The 20,005-nt window shown below is 41.3% G+C and overlaps 1 protein-coding gene across 1 annotated transcript in view; it reads right to left on the bottom strand.

Annotated features, from left to right (window-relative positions):
• tnrc18 (trinucleotide repeat containing 18) overlaps nucleotides 1-18,094 on the bottom strand; it is a 68,826-nt gene extending 50,732 nt beyond the window's left edge. The window contains 3 exon segments of the mRNA XM_034144215.1: nucleotides 593-733; nucleotides 16,100-16,418; nucleotides 17,962-18,094. Of these exon segments, the coding sequence (XP_034000106.1) occupies nucleotides 593-733; nucleotides 16,100-16,292 (334 nt within the window). The 5' untranslated portion in view covers nucleotides 16,293-16,418; nucleotides 17,962-18,094.
• Between the last annotated feature and the right edge of the window lie 1,911 nt (nucleotides 18,095-20,005).

The following is a 20,005-nucleotide window of genomic DNA, read 5'->3' as shown; positions in this document are numbered from 1 at the left end:
CTGGACTACAAATATTTGTTTGTAGTCGAGCCGTATTATAGTTGCTCGGTAGGGATACAAAAAATAATTGCAATATCTGTTAACATTATTACAGTAAGTCATTTTTGAGAATTTATATAATTTATTTTATCGACACTTGTTGGCGGGGCGCACTTCGCACGTGCACACACTACAAAATTCCACACGCTCCACGCTCACATTTTGCTGGGCCTTAGCACCGCTGCTATGACTCCATCCTAGGGGAAACACTGAAGAGCTTGTTCTGCATTTATATAATGTAATTATTCAATTGTATTAAAGGAAATGCTGAGTCTTATTATCATACAAAATATTTAGTGTAATAAAAGATGGAGACAGTCTAACACAACCTGACCGTTGTTACTTCAAATCTTCTCATTGTGTCTGTAATTGTAAAGCAGGCTTTTGTAAAAGTTATATTTAGGAAGTTATGTTCATTCAAAGCTAAAGCTGTATCCTTGACTGATAAGGGAAACAAATTATTAAAAAAATAAACTGAAAAACTTGTCAAAATTGTTATTTGAAACATTGATCAGCTGATAAATGAACAATCGGTGTGTCTCTTGTGATTTACCTTCATGAGCGTGTGATGCCCAGAGCTGAGCCATCTGCAGACTGCTGGGATTGGCCGATCTGTACCCGGGGTCAGAGGTCAGGTGGGAGGGGCCGTGGTAACCAGACAGGAAGGGACTGGAGCCTGCAGAGTAGGCATCGCCTGAGAAAAGAGAGAGAAGACCGTCAGTCAGTCTCAAACAGCACTGATGAATAACAATGTGGCGGCTTTATTCCCATTCAATACGTCCGCTCTGAGGCTAAACTTCGCTCATCGGTGTGACGCGTATAAATAATCAAGTCTGTACTGAACTTGACGTTTTAAGGATATTTAATATTGTAAATCAAAACAATAACAGAATCATACGGTCAACAAAAATATCAGAGCTAAGCTAACCCCCACAGAGTGCCACAGTGACGCGTCCTAAAACCAGGAAGTAAACTCCTTCCGGTTCCTTCGACAAAAACGCAATGCAATTTCTCCAAAGGATTTTGGAAAATAGCTGGAAATAAGGTCTGTGGTTGACACACATTTAAGAGACGGATCACGTTTTGTTCAGCCGGATAATATCCACAAGTCTACCCTACTTTTATAATTTTCTAATCATAAATCTAGTCGCCAGAAGCAAACGTTATGCTATAAACGAACTACAGCAAGGTCGCTGCTTCAACGTCACGCCAACTTAAGATCCATATTCAAACATACAGATTCTAAATGGTACAAGTTGAAGCGTTTGTTTGAACAGTTTTCAGGAGGCAGGTACTTGCTTTCAAGCAGAACACGGGGAAACAAACTTAGCGGGAGTGTTTTACGTGTTCGGTGTAATGACGTACAACGGCCTCGACAACTTCTGTAGTCCTATTCAGCCACATGTTAGCAACCATCGTTTTTCAGACACGTCAACTCTTCAGAAATCACTGCTGATGTATTTAATGTCGTAGAACAAAACGTGATCCGTCTCTTGACTTTGTCTCAACCACAGACCTTATTTCCAGCTATTTTCCTAAATCCTATGGAGAAATTGCATGGCTTTTTTGTCGAAGGAACCAGAAGTGGTCAAATGCTAACTTACTTCCGGGTTTTAGGACGCGTCACTGTGGCACTCTATTGTCATGCTACCAAACCTCCACATACACCAGGTGCCCTAAATACCATTAACCACACCATGTGACAATCACCGGAAACAACCAATTACCAAATCCTCCAATACAGAAACACAAACCAGAGAATGTGAAAAATGACTTTTAAACCATTATCATGACAGCTGTTTTCTGCCAGCTGATTGTTAAGATTAGGTAATGGTTTCAGATCTACCTAGTCAACCTCAAGCAAAAATACAACATTTTTTAACAGTTATTCAGCAGCACGTATCTTCAAACTGTTTCTCGTTTGTGATCCACAGATATTTCATCTCTGTCGTGAATGAGACCATGTTTGCCCGGCAGGAAACCAACGTCCAAATCTAATATTTACTCAGACTGCTGCGGCCTGTGCAGTAGACTTTATTGATGTCAATGAGTCAAGAAAACGATGACTGAATAGGTTCGTTAACAAGATTTTTTCCCATGACTAAGAGGAAATGATGGCGGGACGAAACCGACATCATTAAACACACAAAGTGACTATATCAACATGCAATAATGTCAACGGAAAATACTTAAATGTCGATAAGAACAAAAATTCTCTGTTGACTTTAGTTGTGAAAAGAAAGGATACAAAGAATTATAGTGGGTTTTTTTTTTAATTAAAAGCAGCAGTTAAGTTGTTTTACTTAATAAAGTTTACAACATCGACAACATGGCTTGTAGAAAAACCAAGGTGGATATTTTGGCTAGACTAAAATGTTCAATAAAATCTAAAGACTAAAACAGTTTTCATTGATTTAGACTAAAACACTTAGTTTTCTTTGACTAAGATAACACTAAAGTGCTGGCTTCAACACAAGCACACGCACCCTTTCATTCCGATGGTGTGTGTACACATACACAGTGACGTCACACACACTTCCCCATTAACATCGACAGGACAAATCCTCGTGAAACATCTCATATCTCAGCATGATGCCGCTATCGATTGTTTTTTTTATTAGACCGCTCCACCCGCCTGCACGTGTGACCATTAATAAACTTTGAACCTTTGAACCGTCCTCCAATCACAACGTCCGTCCGGAGAGATGGAAAAGGTTTCATGTTTATCCCCCCCCCCACACACACCCTTCACCCATTACTGAACGCACTGCATAGCCATTACCCTGATAAAACTAACCATGTGTGTAGGGGAAAGGGTGCCGTCTGTATATGGGTAAGGGGGAAGGGACTGAGTGTGTGTGTGTGTGTGTGTGCGTGTGTGAGTATAAGTCCTGTGGGAATCTGTGGGACATGCTGTGCTCGCAGAGTTTCCACTGCATCTAAATCAGTACATTAAAACCACGGCCCGTCAGCGCCTGTGCACACACACACACACACTATCAAATCAATAGCAAATGCAGCTTTCAAATTAATCACACACAGAGGCATCCACACACACACGCAGGAGAAATGCAGTGAAGGTAGATGTTTTCACACTCCTAGCTTACAAGATTTATTCAAGACTCTCCCTGTTTGCGTGCTGCATCAGTGTATGATCACTGACATGTGCAAACAGTTGTGTGGGTTTGTAGCGAATGCCCTTTGAGTCAGAGACACTGCAGGAGCTTCAAACACACACACAAGATCACATACATAAGAAACCACACAATCACGCCAATACACACACGCCCACGAAACCACACCAATTACTGGACACACACACACACACACACACACACACACACACACACACACACACACACACACACACACACACACACACACACACACACACACACACACACACACACACACACACACACACACACACACACACACACACACACACACACACACACACACACACACACACACACACACACACACACACACACACACACACACACACACACACACACACACACACACACACACACACACACACACACACACACACACACACACACACACACACACACACACACACACACACACACACACACACACACACACACACACACACACACACACACACACACACCTTCAGTTAGTCTCAGTACATTAACTCTGCAGGAAAACACACACTCACACACACCCTCATCTGTCTTGTGGAACGCTGAGGCAGCAAAAACAGAAAACTTACGGTGTGTTTTGTCTAATAATACGATCTATTATTCATCAGAGCGGAGACTTATTCACACACTGAAGTGATTTCACTACTTTGTCCGGTCTCATCTGTTTTTGGCATCATCGCTGTAAAAGGAGAACCATGCATCTCATTATTTGGTTTAGGATTAGACGTCTTTTGTGGAAACCTGTTGCTACTGGTGACAAAAGTCAGTGAGGTTTAATGTTACAGCAAACACAGGTGGAGCAGGAGAGGTTTGGTGAGTTCATAGAGATGTGATACAGAGCAAACAGTGATGCTGTTGGTGATGTTATAGAATTATAAAAGTGGAAAAGCATGGACCTCAGCCAAGGCTCTATCTCGCATTATAATACATTCATAATAATTAATACTAATTCAAAACTGTAGCATTTGTAATAAACACATTTTAACCTATTTTATATGATTATTTAACTTGACTTCTAATGAATACTGAATATTGTTTCTTAACATTAAAATAAATACCGTCTCAAAGATAAAATGTTAATCTCATCAAAATTCATTTTAGTGATGGTTTCTCATAAAAAGCGACAACCAGTATATATTTAAATGTGCTGGGTTAAAAACACATTATTCTTTTCTGCTCGTCATAAGTCATACATAACGTGGCTCTTGGTTTCATTATGACCTGTAAAAAGTGAGAAAAAGCATGAGTGACCAAACCCGGCCATCACGACTTTTCTTTATAATTGGGTAATGGGAGTTATTGAACCCATTTTCCCCACCACCTTTCCATCATCCCCTCCATGTGTGTGTGACAGGATACGTGCCAACAGTGTTGTTCCAACTAATTATAATCACTTAAAATCAAATTTCTAATTGTTACCAGGTGTGTGTGAGGCAGAAAAAGCAACATATCCCCCATCGATGAACACTAAGAACACATTCACACGTCTCAAGTAGGGCTGCAAGATTTGGGAAACTTCCTCTGGAGGGAACTTTGGGATTTTAGCCTTTGCAGCACTTAGCATGCACTAAAAACCTATATAACTACAGGAAAGGGAAATTCCAAGAAAAGCATGATATGGCCTCTTTAACATGTCAAGTATGGAGGATAAGATTTGTAAGCCAGTATATCTCAGCAGCCCCAAAATACTTCATTACAAAAATTGTAACAAATATTCAGCTTCCTGCAATTTGAATATTCCATTGGCCTTGTTGCAATTTCGATATAACATTTTTGATAAACTGTGCAGCCCTACAGTCAAGAATGCTAAAGCCTTGGTAGCATGTCGGCAGTTTTAAAATCCTTTAGGCACCACACACACACCACACACACTTTGGTTGATGCCCCACTAGACTATGGATCAATCTCAGATTCACAGCCGCCTACAGGCCCTTTACCCATGTGTGCAAAGAGTAAACACACACACACACAGCTACACACAGTCCACAGTTTCGTTTCATGCCAGTGCTCGGGGAAAAAATACAATCCCAAATTCCCCTTCATGGGATGTGTGAGGGAGGAAGAGGAGGGCGGGGAGCACAAAGGAAAACATTTGCTCTCATCGTTCCAGAAACAACATCCAAATGGTCGCTGAGAGGGAAATGTTTCTTTAAATGTTTTGGAGTTACTCTTTCATTACGTCCCTCCCTCTTTTCTCTCAGCCCTTTCCTTCCTTCCTCACCTCGCTTTCTCACCCAACACACACACACACACACTTCACAAGACAGTTAGTTTGCCATATTGGGATAAACAAGTTGCCACGAAACACGATCTATGACTCCCAAACACGTCTCCATTTTCAGATTCCCGTAAGAAACATATCTCCAGATCAAAGCGGAGATACGGAAGGAAGAATCTCACACACACACACACACACTCGGGGAAAATCACAAGAAATCAATCCAAGATGCACTGAAACATCCAAAAACAACAATACTGGATCATGTACAAAAGCCTTAAAAATACAAGAGAGAAATCATGGGTATAAGTCGGTCACAAACACACAGCAGAATCACGTACACACACACGCTGTGAACCCATCTGTTATCCATCAGTGGTGCTCAGAGCAGCTGGAGGGGGAATCTATCGATCTCTGGGTTTTATTTCACCACACACACACACACACCCACACACACACACACACACACACACACACACACACACACACACACACACACACACACACACACACACACACACACCACACACACACACACACACACACACACACACACACACACACACACACACACACCACACACACACACACACCACACACACACACACACACACACACACACACACACACACACACACCACACACACACACACACACACCACACACACACACACACACACACCACACACACACACCACACACCACACACACACACACACACCACACACACACACACACACACACACACACACACACACCACACACACACACACACACACACACACACACACACCTTTATGACTGAGGGGTTTGTGGGTTCATGTGGTTTGAAAGACTGTGTTGCTGATTTCATAAACAACTCTGTTTGTCCTGCCTAACAAGTTATTTAGAGGGAACGTTGTTGTTTGGGAGCTCAGTTTCTCAACTTCACTTAGAAATGTCTCAAGTTCTGGTTACGACATGTCTACATTTGGTAAGGAAAACAATATTGCAACAAGTCAAGTTAGAAACCGACCCGTCTTGCCGTCCATGCCACATATAGCTGCATGCCATTGATGTAATCACACAAGTGGTGCAGAGACCTTTAGTAGCTTCTTGGTATACAAATATTCAATTTGCTAATTTATGCCGCAACCAAATGATCCAAAACGTTTTCAGTTAACATGTTTCAATCCTCTGACCCTTTTCTAAATGGGCTTTCCACATCATTCAAAATATAGGACTTAAATTGCTTATCTTCTTGTTATTATCATTATTATTTAGTTACAGAAGTTAACGTACATTTTGAGTTTTGAATCTGGACTATGCCAAGGTTACGTCTCAATTTGCTGGAACACAGGTTTCATGTGTTGCTTGTTACGAACAGGGGCAACTGGTTTAAAGTTCAGGAACAAGTTAGACATGTTGGGAAGATGCAAATGCAAAAGTCGAATGGAAACAAGTCGTGTCACAGTGTGTTATATGGTGTCTAAAGTATAGAGCATGGAGTCTATAATGGTCAGTAATTACCAGCCTTGGGAGCATCCTCCTGCCTCCTGGACTTCATTATAAGCCTTTTTTACAGCAGGCAATGTCACCTAACGTGATGTATTTTTGTAGGCCAACCTGAAAGTTAGCATTGCAGCGATTACTCGACAAAAAGCTATGGGATTTTGCCATTGGCGTTTGGACTATTGAAGAAAATAAGATCTGTGGCAAACACAAGTTTATGATACTTACAGGTTTTGTTCAGCAGGATAATCTCCACATATTAACACCACATTATGATATTTAATACGTAAATGCAATCTCAAGAAGTACAAATGTAATGTAGTATCTTATGCTTGTGTTAAACCCCAGACCTTATTTCAGGCTTCTAACCAAGAACACATTTAACTAACCATTGAGTTTGACACAAGAGAACCAGCCTGTGCTAAAATGCTAACTGTTGCCACTTTGATTGAATTTAACAAATTGTTTGTACATTGATCTTGTGTTTTATATGACAATGTGATTTTTTTACATTATTTAGGTGGATATTTGAAATTATCCCAATGGGTATATATGCAGGAATCCTGAAGTCAAATGTAAGACCTTTTAAGACCTTTTTTAAGACCCTTTCCATACATTTTAAGACCTCATCGCCACTTGGAGTTTTAACCGGTTACCTTGGCGACACACTTTACCTCACATTGACTATATACAGTATTGATTGTCCTTCCTCCTTATCTTCCAACCATTTGGACGCAAACTTGCATTTCCCCATAACGATGTTGTTTAACAACCGGCGTAAACGGACCTTTGCGCGCTATCAAGCAGTGAGCGTGCGATGTCCTGTTCAGATGACGTCACATCCAACGGGATGCCATAAATAAACTACACAGAATCACACTACACACCTACGCAATGATTACATTCAGGCAAACTTTAGAATACTACCTCTTTGGACAATTGATATACTTATTGAAAACAAGCTACAGAATGTAATACCTTGGAAAATGCCGTTTAATACTTTTTAACAGCCTTAATTTTCGCTAAATTGATTTATCAACTTGTAATACCTTTTAAGACCCCGCGGACACCCTGTTGTTACCCCTCCTTCACTGTTTATCATTTATTATCTGTTGTGTGTGTATTTTTTTAATTAAGCGGAACCATTAACTAAAAAAATGTAGTCATTTCCGAGCACAGACCTCATTTCCACTTAAATAGCCAAGCAAGTGAAAAACAGGAACCTAAAACTAAAGCAGCTAAATGGAGATATCTCACTCAAACAAAACAGTCTGCTACAAAAAGCTCAATTTATTCAACTCAACAATAGATAATACAAAGTTAACATCCTTTCTCTTTTTGCACCTTTCTCGTGTTTAACGAATGCCAACATTTGAATAGAAACACACCTCTCGTGTGTTTGAGTCTCGCTGTGCCGTGCTGTTGCTCAGAAATCTCCTGTGAAGACGGCAGGTGTTATTTTGACACACTCCTCTATACCAGCAAATGGAAACACGCTCGCAACAGGCGCAGAACATACACATACACACACACACACACACACACACAAGCATGCATTGTCACTGACAGAATGGCATGCACAGTTGCAGTGAGACACACACATGCCCATACATTCAGGAGCAAATGGTGGCTCCATGTGCACTTGGAGCTCAAGGTTGGTCGTCATAAACCTAATAGGCATTAAGAGACAAAACAACTGTGCTGCTGACTGACAGGAATTTATTTTCAAATATGTGATGCATGTTAACAGGACATTTCTCAGGGATAAGAGTGGGATAAACCAATTTGTGCCCTCAACTAACGTCTCCTTTGTTGGATCAGTTCTCTGGGCTGGACGAACCACAGATCTTAAGAAAATGTTCAAAATCATTCAAAGCTTTTAGCTGAAAAGTGAGTTTATGTTTTTTAGAACGATGACATTTCCCATATATTTATGAAAAAACTAAAAACCCCAACATGTGCCTGAAGATTAAATATTGGCTAGTATGAGAACATTTAAGCATTTTTACATGGAGCGCAATCAATTGTTCAATATCTTGAACTCATAACAAGTTGAATATCAAAGTTATGCAAGTAGGGAAAAAACAAGGTTCATTTTTTTTTAACGGTGGTTTATAACTGCCATTTACCAGATTTTAAAACTTAAGATTTTTCCTTATTATACTAAATATATTTTTGGGAAGTAATGAGTTAATCCATGTCAACATTTATCCCAACGTGTTCCCAGAGACCCAAAGGAGCACAGTCAACTCTTTGTGGTCTACGGTTTCATAACAAGTTGAGTATCTAAAACAATTCATACAATAAACAGACCTTTCTTCCTTATTTTTTCCCAAAAACCCCGACTTTGACTTGTGATAAAAGTGTAATTCTTCATGTTATCTAAAAAAATGTAAAGTGTTACTATTAGATTGTTGCGCAGAGTACGTAAATACGAGATTTAAAGAATTCAACCCATTCAGAATCAACATATTAAAAAAAAATATTCTTTGGGCAGAAATCCGTTTATCAAGACTCTTCCTGGGATGTCATCGCACATTGAAAACATCAGTAACCTCAGAGCTGCATTTACTCAAATGTAGAAGCTACCGCTGTATTGGAATATCCTTGGAGTTCTTTCAAAATAAAAAAGGCAGGTGTGAAAACGGTCAGGTTGATCAACTGACTAACGCACACATCACATAAAACAGTCACCCTCACATTTCAAAACCTGTTCCGAGTGTCTCCAACATGTCGCTGCACATTTTAAATCCTAACTATGTGTTATGCCCGGGAGGAATATTATAAAGCTTATGTAATGGGACAGGTAGAGACTGACACATAATGCAGTGTGTGTGTGTGTGTGTGTGTGTGTGTGTGTGTGTGTGTGTGTGTGTGTGTGTGTGTGTGTGTTCGGGTGTGTGTGTGGGGGAGGCTGTTGTTTGACTTAAAGGGAGGGTTTCTGGCAGAGTGAACGACTTAGCTAATGCTTCGGGTATTTCGACATGCCACGACACGCTCGTTTTCTCACACACACACACACACTGGCCTATCACTCCTGCATTTGACAGCTGTGTGCGTCATATGCATGTGTGTGTGTCGTTTGTCGACCTCCGACAGGTTTATTGTAGCGGGGCAGCGGTGCCTTGTGCTTTCTCTTAAGGGGCCTGTTTTCTCTCCTGAAGGATTCAATTAATCTGAGAGGGGACGTGTCCGAGCCACATCTTCTCTCACACACACACACACACACACACACACTAACACACACACTAAGGGGTCTGTGTGTTGAATACGTATAAACACACACTCACCACATTCATTTTAACACACGCAGACACACTAGCAAAGTGGCGTGGAAGACAAATTGTTTAAGGCCAAGACAACGCTGCCCTGCCCCGGGAGCTTCATGAATTATGCTTATACACTTGTGCAGAAATATATGTGTGTGTGTGTGTGTGTGTGTGTGTGTGTGTGTGTGTATGAGACTGAAATTTGAAGGGCTACCACATTTATCTAGCCGTGTACGTGTGTTGTTGTGGTCAGGATAAATCTCTTCCCTCTGCAGAGCGTCTCAGGGGGAAACCCCGGCTCTAACTGCACTAAGCACAATCACATGCTCCCATTCTCATACACAAGAACTCAATCCTCTCATCTACACACACACTCAGCTCTTATCCCTGGGAAAAAAAAACTGCTTTCTATCCACCTTAGGGATTGTGCCCACTTAGTTCTCCTTCTCCATTTGTCTTGAGCTGTCTTCATCCTCATTTATTGACTTCCCTTCTCGGCACAACACCTACATTTGCCTCCGCGTCTCACTCCTATCTTCTGCTGCTCCCAAATGAACACTAAAAAAATGTGTGAGAGAGAGACAGACAAAAGAGCTGAAAAGTTGCTGGTTCAGACGTGTTATCCCTTAAGTCTTCCCTGATGAGGGACGCCGCCCTCATCAACCTCTCTTGCCCCATTTAACCTGCATCTATTCCTGTGTGGCGTGGTATGTACAGTTGAGGTAATTATCTCTACAACAATGGCCGGTTGATTTAACACAACAGAGAGTCAAACTACACCCAGTTTATTCATGCTTCTACAGTTTCTACCATTCACAACACCTGGGGAAAAAAGCTTCTTGTGCACAAGGAGGGTTATGTTTCCCAAAGCTGTTGTGTTTTTGTTAAATCAAGGGGTCAGCTGATCCAATACTGGCCAAAATCACTGGATATTTGGCGGGGTAAAAAGTATAATCCATTACAATTCAATAGTCTAAACCGTCTGCATTTACTGTTACTACTCGACCCATTTTATTTATATTTCTTTTTGCACTTTTAAGTCTTAAAAAAAGGCCCTATTATATTTTTCCCTTCTGTTTTTGTGCATGTAAATGGTCGGCAAAGGCTACAATCCCAAAGTTCCCTACAGAGGTAGTTTCTCTCCCCCACACTCTTTTCTACACATGCTTCTATTGGCTAGCACTCCCACACATTGTACGTGATAGGCTAAGGGGCGGGACATCTCTAAGTGGTTGACCAATCACAACAGAGCCAGCCAGCTAACCAATCAGAGCAGACGTGGCTCTTGTTGTTGCTTAAATGGAGAGAAATCAGACATTCTCGTCACATGTTACACTGTGTGCATAATCTTGATCCATAGCACACGCCCTTCACAGTCAAATAATAGGCAACCTTTAACACACTGGCTGCAATCATTGTTTTCATTATTGATTAACCTGCATTTTATCTTCTATCTAGATTAATGATTCAGTGTTATAAAAAAATCTGAATTTCTCAAGAACATAAGAATTTCTATAAACAAAGAAAAACTGGACAAGAGGCTGAAACTGCCATGTTTGCGTGAGATATCGCTCTAAAGATGATTACATTAGTGAAGTGATTAGTCTTCTATAGATCACCAATTGTTAAAGGTCTATGTAACAGTACTAGTAGAGTCTCTCGGGCCCCGTCACATTTCAGCGGGTCCCACCTCTGCTGCTCTCGGGTGCCAGAGGGAGGACAGATGGCCTCAATCTGCTGGTGGAGGGAGGCTGGGCAAAACTCCTCCGGACAGAGGACCATTTACAGCATTTCTACGTCTATAAAACAGTGACTCAGACCTCATCTTGTTTAGATAAAAAATAACCTGTGTGAATGAACAGGGATAGGTGCTGCTCATGGAAAATGATGTATTTATAGAGTGAACAAGCTGCACAAATGTCAACAAACTCTGCCACACACACACACACACACACACACACACACACACACACACACACACACACACACACACACACACACACACACACACACACACACACACACACACACACACACACACACACACACACACACACACACACACACACACACACACACACACACCACACACACACACACACACACACACACACACACACACACACACACACACACACACACACACACACACACACACACACACACACTTTAAGATGTGGAAATAGAGAAGACACTCTGTTAAGTCAGGTGGAAATCCCATTAGAAGTAACAGAAAAAATAATGGAGACTCCTGGGAAATAAGGGGGTGTGTTGGCACAGCTAGAAGCAGCCAACCCTGCAATCAGGAGGTCAGCCAAAAACAACAATGACTTGAATTCCCTGAAACACATGTAAACCAGGGGCGTTAGCAATATACTAGTAACAAAGCTAGCTATTTGTTAGCAGCATCCCTTTCCTGTAGTGTGTTATACAGGTTTTTGTGACATTTTAGACTCAGTAGGCTAAGGAGGAATTCTTTTCAGCTTTCTTTTGACACCTAGCGCAGTAACTATGCTACGCTGCTGCAAAGTAGGAATAACAATGGCTTTACTATTCTCTATTCAAAGTGTTCTGGTATTAAAATATGTCATATGTCCAAGTTGCACCACTTGGCTCCCGAGAAATACACCCACCAGGTGTGAAAAGTTCTTGAGAATGTACATGTTCTCTTTGGCAATTAAACCGAGTGTCAAAATCTTTGTGCATGCTATTTTCAGAACCTTTTGTGTGGAAGGGAAAAAATGGAGAGGAAGAAATTGGCTATTTCCATAAGTAGTGAGGACATATCCCCAGTATAAATGACACCTATGATGTCAAACAAAAAGAGTTGCAGCTTCTCTGTGTGCACGCTGGATCCCTGGGACCCGCTGTTTATTGCAAATAAAACGGGAACATTGCGAACATTTGCAATTAGCGGGTAATTATCATGTTACAGGGCAGTACGAGGTTATTATAAGCATGGGACTGAGATCTCAATTGGTTAATGTAATGTGTGGGGATTGGATTTTGAGGAGAGCCATAAAGCTAAATGACCTGCATCGTACGGTGGGAGCACTTCGGTGGGTGGAGGCTGTGGGAGATTACAGTCCGAGAGTGAGAAGGTCAGTGTGTGGGCAGAATCAAACGCATCCCGTTTGAAAAAAGGAGTGTTATAGCGACCAATCTGGGCTGGAAAGGTGGTTTGGGTCAATTCCACTTCAATAAACCCCCCCCCTTTGGCTTCACATCAAGTTGTTACACATGAGCAAAACCGAACACCGCAAGTCATTTTCAGCTCGTTTCAGAGCCACAGGAGGGGGAGTGAAGCACTGAGAAACACACACTGCTACAAAGACGTTCTGCAGGAATGCCGTTTGCTTACAGAAAATCCACAAACATTTCCACCAAAATCAGTTCACCTAGCTGCTGAAAACTGGCACATCTTTGCCGTTACGCATCCATCAATCATGCCACCGCTCCCCGCTGCGAGTTGATTTAATCTCCGACAGCCTTTTTTCATGTGCGAGGTGAGTGTGTGGGCTCTGTCGGTGTGTCAAATTAACGCTTCATCAGAGCCCGGCCCCGGGAGCACAGCTTCTCTTTACTATAGGACACTCCAAAAGTGACAAGTGCTGCATTGAACCCACGCTACAGCAGGATAAGGAGGACGTGGGGGGGGGGAACACAACTAAACTGGAATATCTCTGGGTTTACCTCTGACAAGAAAACAGAGGATCCGTTATAGTATCTGTATGGAGCTGGATCATTAAGCAGAGGTGGAAGTACCAGAGTGTAAGAATACTCCGTTACAAGTAAGTATACTGCAGGGTAGCTTGTGAATTTAATCCAGGTGTAATTTAAGTCTTATTTAAAATGCAGATTATATGTAATATCTTTAATCCAAATCTGCAAAGTAACTAAAGGTATTACATAAATAAAGTAAAGTAAACGGTTTACCTCTGAACTGTAGTGGAGTAGAAGTACAAAGAATTGAAATACTCAAATAAAGCCCCTCTAAATGTTACTTACCTACAGTACAGGAGTAAATCTACTTAGTAACTTTACACCACTGAATGTAAGAAACTCGATGAGAGCATTTGGTCAGACTTTCCAGCAGAACTAGTTTCCACCTCACACACACACACACACACACACACGGTTTGAACCTAGATTACAGTGCTCTGACTTTTCCTTTGACTGACCACAAAACCATATGCAAACATGCAAGATTTGCATCCGCATATTATTTTTTTGGCAGTGTTATTTCAAGGCTTCCATTACTGATAGCATGAGCAGACATCGCTGTGCGTGGCAGTGAAGGGAAAAAAGGGAAGCTCAGCAGGCAATAACATTTACAGATGATCCATTGACTGAAGAGCACACACACACAACCTACATAATGTAAACAAACACATGGAGGGTTTGCTTTAAGGAGCTGAATCATGCTACACATGGTCGTTAAAACCATCTCTATATAGTGTGTTCACAATGTTCCTTTTACATTTAATATGGTATTCCTTGCACAGTTAAGGTAAATAATATCCTGATTTAAAATGTTGAAAGCTGTAATTAGCCCTTCATAGTGTATATTTGACAGTCTAAAGTCTCTATGTTTATTGTCTACTCCTTATATGCAATGCCTTGTTTTAACATACTGCTCTGTCGAAAACGTTTCCCAAGGTGGGATCAACAAAGTCAAATCTTATCTTAATGGCCAAACACATCAAAACCAATCGAGTTTCTGCAGCCAACACACTCATTTAAGCACACACTTGATCTCTCTCTCTCTCTCACTCAGATTCCCCTGGTGTACTTAACACAAACGCAGGTAAAAAGAAGCAGCCAAATGTTCCATGAGAGTGGCTTTTACTCCAAAAACAGGAGGGTGGACCACAGCCATTTTTACCTCTCACAAACACTCCAGGAAATGTTCCCACTAACAGGGTAAGAGGGGGTCGCAACTTTACCACCCCCACTCTCCCCAACACACACACACACACTCTGCATCTGCTCCCACAGCAATGACGGTGTAATGGTCCACATGCAATCCAAGGCCATTGCACCCTGACCCGCATACTGCTGCAACAACACCCACACATCTTTTTTTAAACAAACTCAGCGGTGGGTTGCCAGGTAAATATTCTCCTAATGCAAAAAGGCTGAGGATCCAAATCCAATACTTTAGCATCAGAAACTTGCCACAGCTTTATAAACAGCCACACCTCCTTATGAAATCTACATCTGGTTACATTTCCAGAGGAGCAATGGCCACACAAGCCCTCCTTTAAGCCCCATTTTCAAGCCTCAAGGATCCTTCTTAGGACATTCTGCCACCAAAACCCATCCCCTAATTTTAATGTGTAGTCAATTATTTATGTTTAATACAACTGATATTTTAATGGACCCAAGCCAGTGGAAGAACAAACCACTCTGCACTTCTATTATGACAGCCACTTATTAAGATGCACTTCCCCTCTTTTGTGTGTAAGAATAGTATGTTGTACTTTGCCAAAGACACATTTCCAGTACATGTTAATTTAATGGTCAATAAAGTATTCTGGATCTAAAAACAAGCTGTGCAGGGAATTTTTTTTGCGCTGCGTTATTTCAACTTAGATCATTTTAATGGATGTGCTTTCGAGACACATTTACAAGCAGCAGGGTTTCTTTTTTAAAACACTCATCGGTTAGGTTGTCAGGTAATGTAATGCAAAAACGCTTAGGATCCAGATCCAATACTTTGACATCAGAAACTTGCCACAGCTTTATAAACAGCCAGACCTCCTTGTGAAATCTACATCTGGTTACATTTCCAGTAGATGACCGCACAAGCTGGACATTTTTGCGCAGCGTTATTTCAAGTTATATCATCTGATGGATGTGTTTTTCGAGGCAGGGCATTTACAAGCAGTCAAACATCATATACTCACTGTGGTGTGGATGTAGGTTAATGGCCGATGGCATGAATTTCCCCGAGTGGAGAGGCGGTGGATGGCCGGGAGAGGGAGGGATCCTCCCGGCTGCAGCTGCTGCTCCGAGGCGGTGAGCCTCCATGGAGAGACCCGCCAACAACGGAGGCGGACCGTGGACGGATCGGGGGGGTCCAAAATCTCTGCCATCCATTATCCACAGTGGGGAAAGTTGTGAAAAAAATAGTCCGTTCGGATATGCCCCCTATTCCCCAAAAAAAGCCTATAATGTCTTTAGTTTTCCAGGCGATTCGGGCTGCTTTTCAGCCATCCTGCTGACCTAAAAAAACAAATACAAGAACACATTTCCTTTATCTATAATGTTAAATAAACTGTTTTAGGTTTTCTCCTGCTTGCAGCGTATAAGCGGTCCATATGTGCAATGACGCAGTTTGGAAAACCACTTCAAAAACTAAACGTAGAGAAAGCTGATCGACAGAATAAGCGTATGAGTTGCTCCTGGTGCATCTTAACTGCAGATCTTAATGCATATTTAAATTAAATCTACAATATTATGATCTAATGTTGGAGTGGCAGCAGCACCCCACCCCCTCTGCGCTACACCGAGCCGATCCGGAGCTCCTCTTCCCGGGGAAACACAGCCAGGAGACGCCGGAGACCAGCTGCTCTCTCCGGCCATGAAAACAAGCCGAAACGCACACGGTCAAATTTTAACAACCTATTCTGCCTTTTCCCGATTACCCAGCTGTTTCCGAAGCAATGTAGGCTATGGGTCGAGTCGCCCTGTAAACCAATACACCATAAATACTGAAAGGGCGCATCAAATATAAATTTCAAACGGGTTAAAAATAAATAAGGTTGCAAAAAGCCTGCATCATTAATCAGCGGGCGAGCGGTGTTTTGTTGCCCAGAGAGGACGATTTAGTCCGGGCTGCTTCGCTTTTTTTGGACATGGGTGCTGCCCATGGAAAGAAATAAAAACCAAAATACTTCGATTTAAAAAAAAAACTACCTTTTGGATCTTAAATGTGTAAGATTAAAAACTGTTATTAAGATATAAATATGTTTTTTATGATAAATCGACAGTTTATTTTGTGTTAAAAATCAAAATCGACCCAAGCAAGGCGTATTGAATCTGTTAAATATTGATAAAAAAATGTTTAGAAAACCAGGTTATAAGACAAAATCTTCTATTTAAAAAAACAAAACACTAGAATAAAAGTTACTTTAAGAAGAACAACAACAAGCTACTGGGACTTTTTCCTAAGACAATGAGACAATTGTGTGCCTTTTTCTGTACATAAAACCTTTGAATAGACATTAAAACGGTGTAAAATTAGAGAATTTAAGTTTAAAACAACAAGTTAACCTTCAAAGGCTTCAAGCAAACAGCGGAGACTCGTGATATGCAGGCGGGCGGGATCTGAAGAATAGGCTGGTTTAGAAATAACAATAAACCTTTATTTCTCTTTGAGCGAATAATAGCACCACCAGAAACAAATATTGCCTCTAAAAGCCCCTCTGAAATACACTGGGGAGGTTAAATTAAATGGTAACCCTTCCTCCGCGGTTGACCCATGCGGCTCGGCGGCGGAGGAACACGGCTGCAATTCAGCCACGTTTCAAACTTTTTCACGGTTCCTTTAACGCACATACAGACAACTTTTTCGGCGGAAATGTTTACAAAAGTAGCATTTTAACACCAATAACAGCTCCTAAAAAATCAAAAATGACGTTAGCACCCCTCCGCGCCCTTTTCACTTACATTTACAGCTCAAAATGTGCTTTAAAAACACCAAAAACTCGGTTATTCAAGGAGGAAAGAGGAAACCAAACAGGGAAGAAAAAAAACGAGCGTTTACTTGAATGTGGAGCTAAAAAAAAATGCTTTCTTAAAATCCGTCCAGGTTGCTGGGAGAAGTGGAGTAGTCCATTACAGGCTCGTCCGAAGGTAAACTGGGGGATAACTGTGGAAGGGGGGGGGGAGCCCCTGACGCGGCCGTAAACTCCTCAGCAATGAAACACAGCATTGTTTTTACAAGCCCCGCCCCTCTCCTCGATACCAGCCAATCAGGGACCAGAACAGAACGTTTCACACAGCTGCGTTCTGATTGGCTGCGAGAAGTGTCAATCAAAGACCTCTGTGTTAAAAATACTACTTTTTACTCCACTACAATTATTTTAAACTCATAGTTACCAGCTACTGTGTACATATAATAACACATGACATTTTTATATGACATAATGCTGTGTTGTATTACCAATATATATTTAAGGAAAATCTAAAATCATCTATCCATATTATTTAATGTCTTTAAGTGTCTGTTTTAAGCAATTAAAACAATGAATAATTGAATGTTCTATAATAATATAATACTTTCACAACAGCCATTGTTCATAATGTGTACTTTTACTTTAAATACTTTAAGTACATTTAGCAAACACTTCCCACAAAAATGTCCCACCTTCAGATCAATAAAGTACTGCTTATCTTATCTTATCTTTCCGCACTTCTACTTCAGTAACATTTTGAAGCATTTGAAGCATTGTATTAACAAGCCCCGCCCATCTGCTCGCTACTAGCCAATCATAGAACGTTTCACACAGCTGCGTTCTGTTTGGCTGCGAGAAGTGTCAATCAAAGTCCTCGGTGTTAAAAAAACAACAACCTGGCCGCTCGCCAGCACTATAAAACCAATTATGGAGCAAGGAGGTTGAGCTGTTTCAAGGTCCCCTCTCCCTTCAAGACTGAGTGATCAAAACAAGCGGTGGGTTTCTTTTCTTTTAGCGGGAGGGGGGGCAGTTTCAAGGCGACCCCCCCCCCTCACCACGCTAATTATAATAGACGCTCGAAGATTTGGAAGTATGGGGGTGTTGTTACCGTTACAATATTACATTGGTTGTAACGTTGTGTGGCCTCAGTATACCCATTCTTAGTGGATAATAGCCAGTACATCACTTTTCCATTAAACCCTTCAAAAGGCAAGCGAGGGGCCTGTATGCAAACATCTAAAACTTGAGATAACAATCTCACGATTTCTAAAGGCCCCTTCAATTAATGCTAATTTAATTATTCAATTTAATTTGGGAGGCCACAATTTGGGCGTTGTTTTCCCCATAGGCCAACCCAAGACTACCCATAATGGGTCAGTCATTATGTATATAAAGCCTATATTCTTACGGGAAGAAAGAAAAGGGAAAACCCAATAACAGAGATTAGCACTAACATTGGACATGTTCATGCACGTCCATCATAGCCAGGAGGAATACTGAGAAAAAAGTCCATACAATAACAGTAATCTTTATAAAAATGTTTGCACTGAACACCACGACGTGTATGTGCAGCTAAGACGTGCACATTGAGAATATGGCCTTTATTTGATTTATTTGAGTTATATTGTGAGTTATAACCTAGTCTTCTGGCATGTATCACAGGTCTGTTATCATGTCACCCAGGAACGCACCAAGATGTATTTGTCGTCACCTTAATGGCAGCTTTATTTGTAATTCTCACCCAGGAATAAAGCCAGGCTCTCGGTATGCAAATGCCCTTAACAGCCTGTAGTTGAAGCAGCGCTGCATGTCTCCTTGTGTTGAGTTTTAGCGGGGACGCACACACATTTGCATTAGAAGAGGAGGAAAAGTGCCATTATGCTAAGATTCAGAAAGGGGTAGCTCGACCTTTGGGGTTCTAAAAACATGCCCTCCTCTTACGCAGTGCTGTCATAGTTCTTTTTTTTTATCATCCAGAAGTTTCCTTTGAGGTTAACCACTCGGCGTTACATTTGCAAAAAAAATGTTGATTAAAAAAAGAATCTCAGACGGTTTCAAACTCCCCTCTCCTACAGTCCCGCCTCCTCACAGTGAGCCGGTTTCAAGGAACCCCCATTTGGTAGGTGGAGAGGA

The sequence above is a fragment of the Trematomus bernacchii genome, unplaced genomic scaffold, assembly GCF_902827165.1.
Source record: "Trematomus bernacchii unplaced genomic scaffold, fTreBer1.1, whole genome shotgun sequence".
Lineage (NCBI taxonomy): Eukaryota > Metazoa > Chordata > Actinopteri > Perciformes > Nototheniidae > Trematomus > Trematomus bernacchii.
The sequence above is the reverse complement of the archived record's forward strand: the minus strand, read 5'-3'. Positions and strand labels throughout refer to the sequence as shown.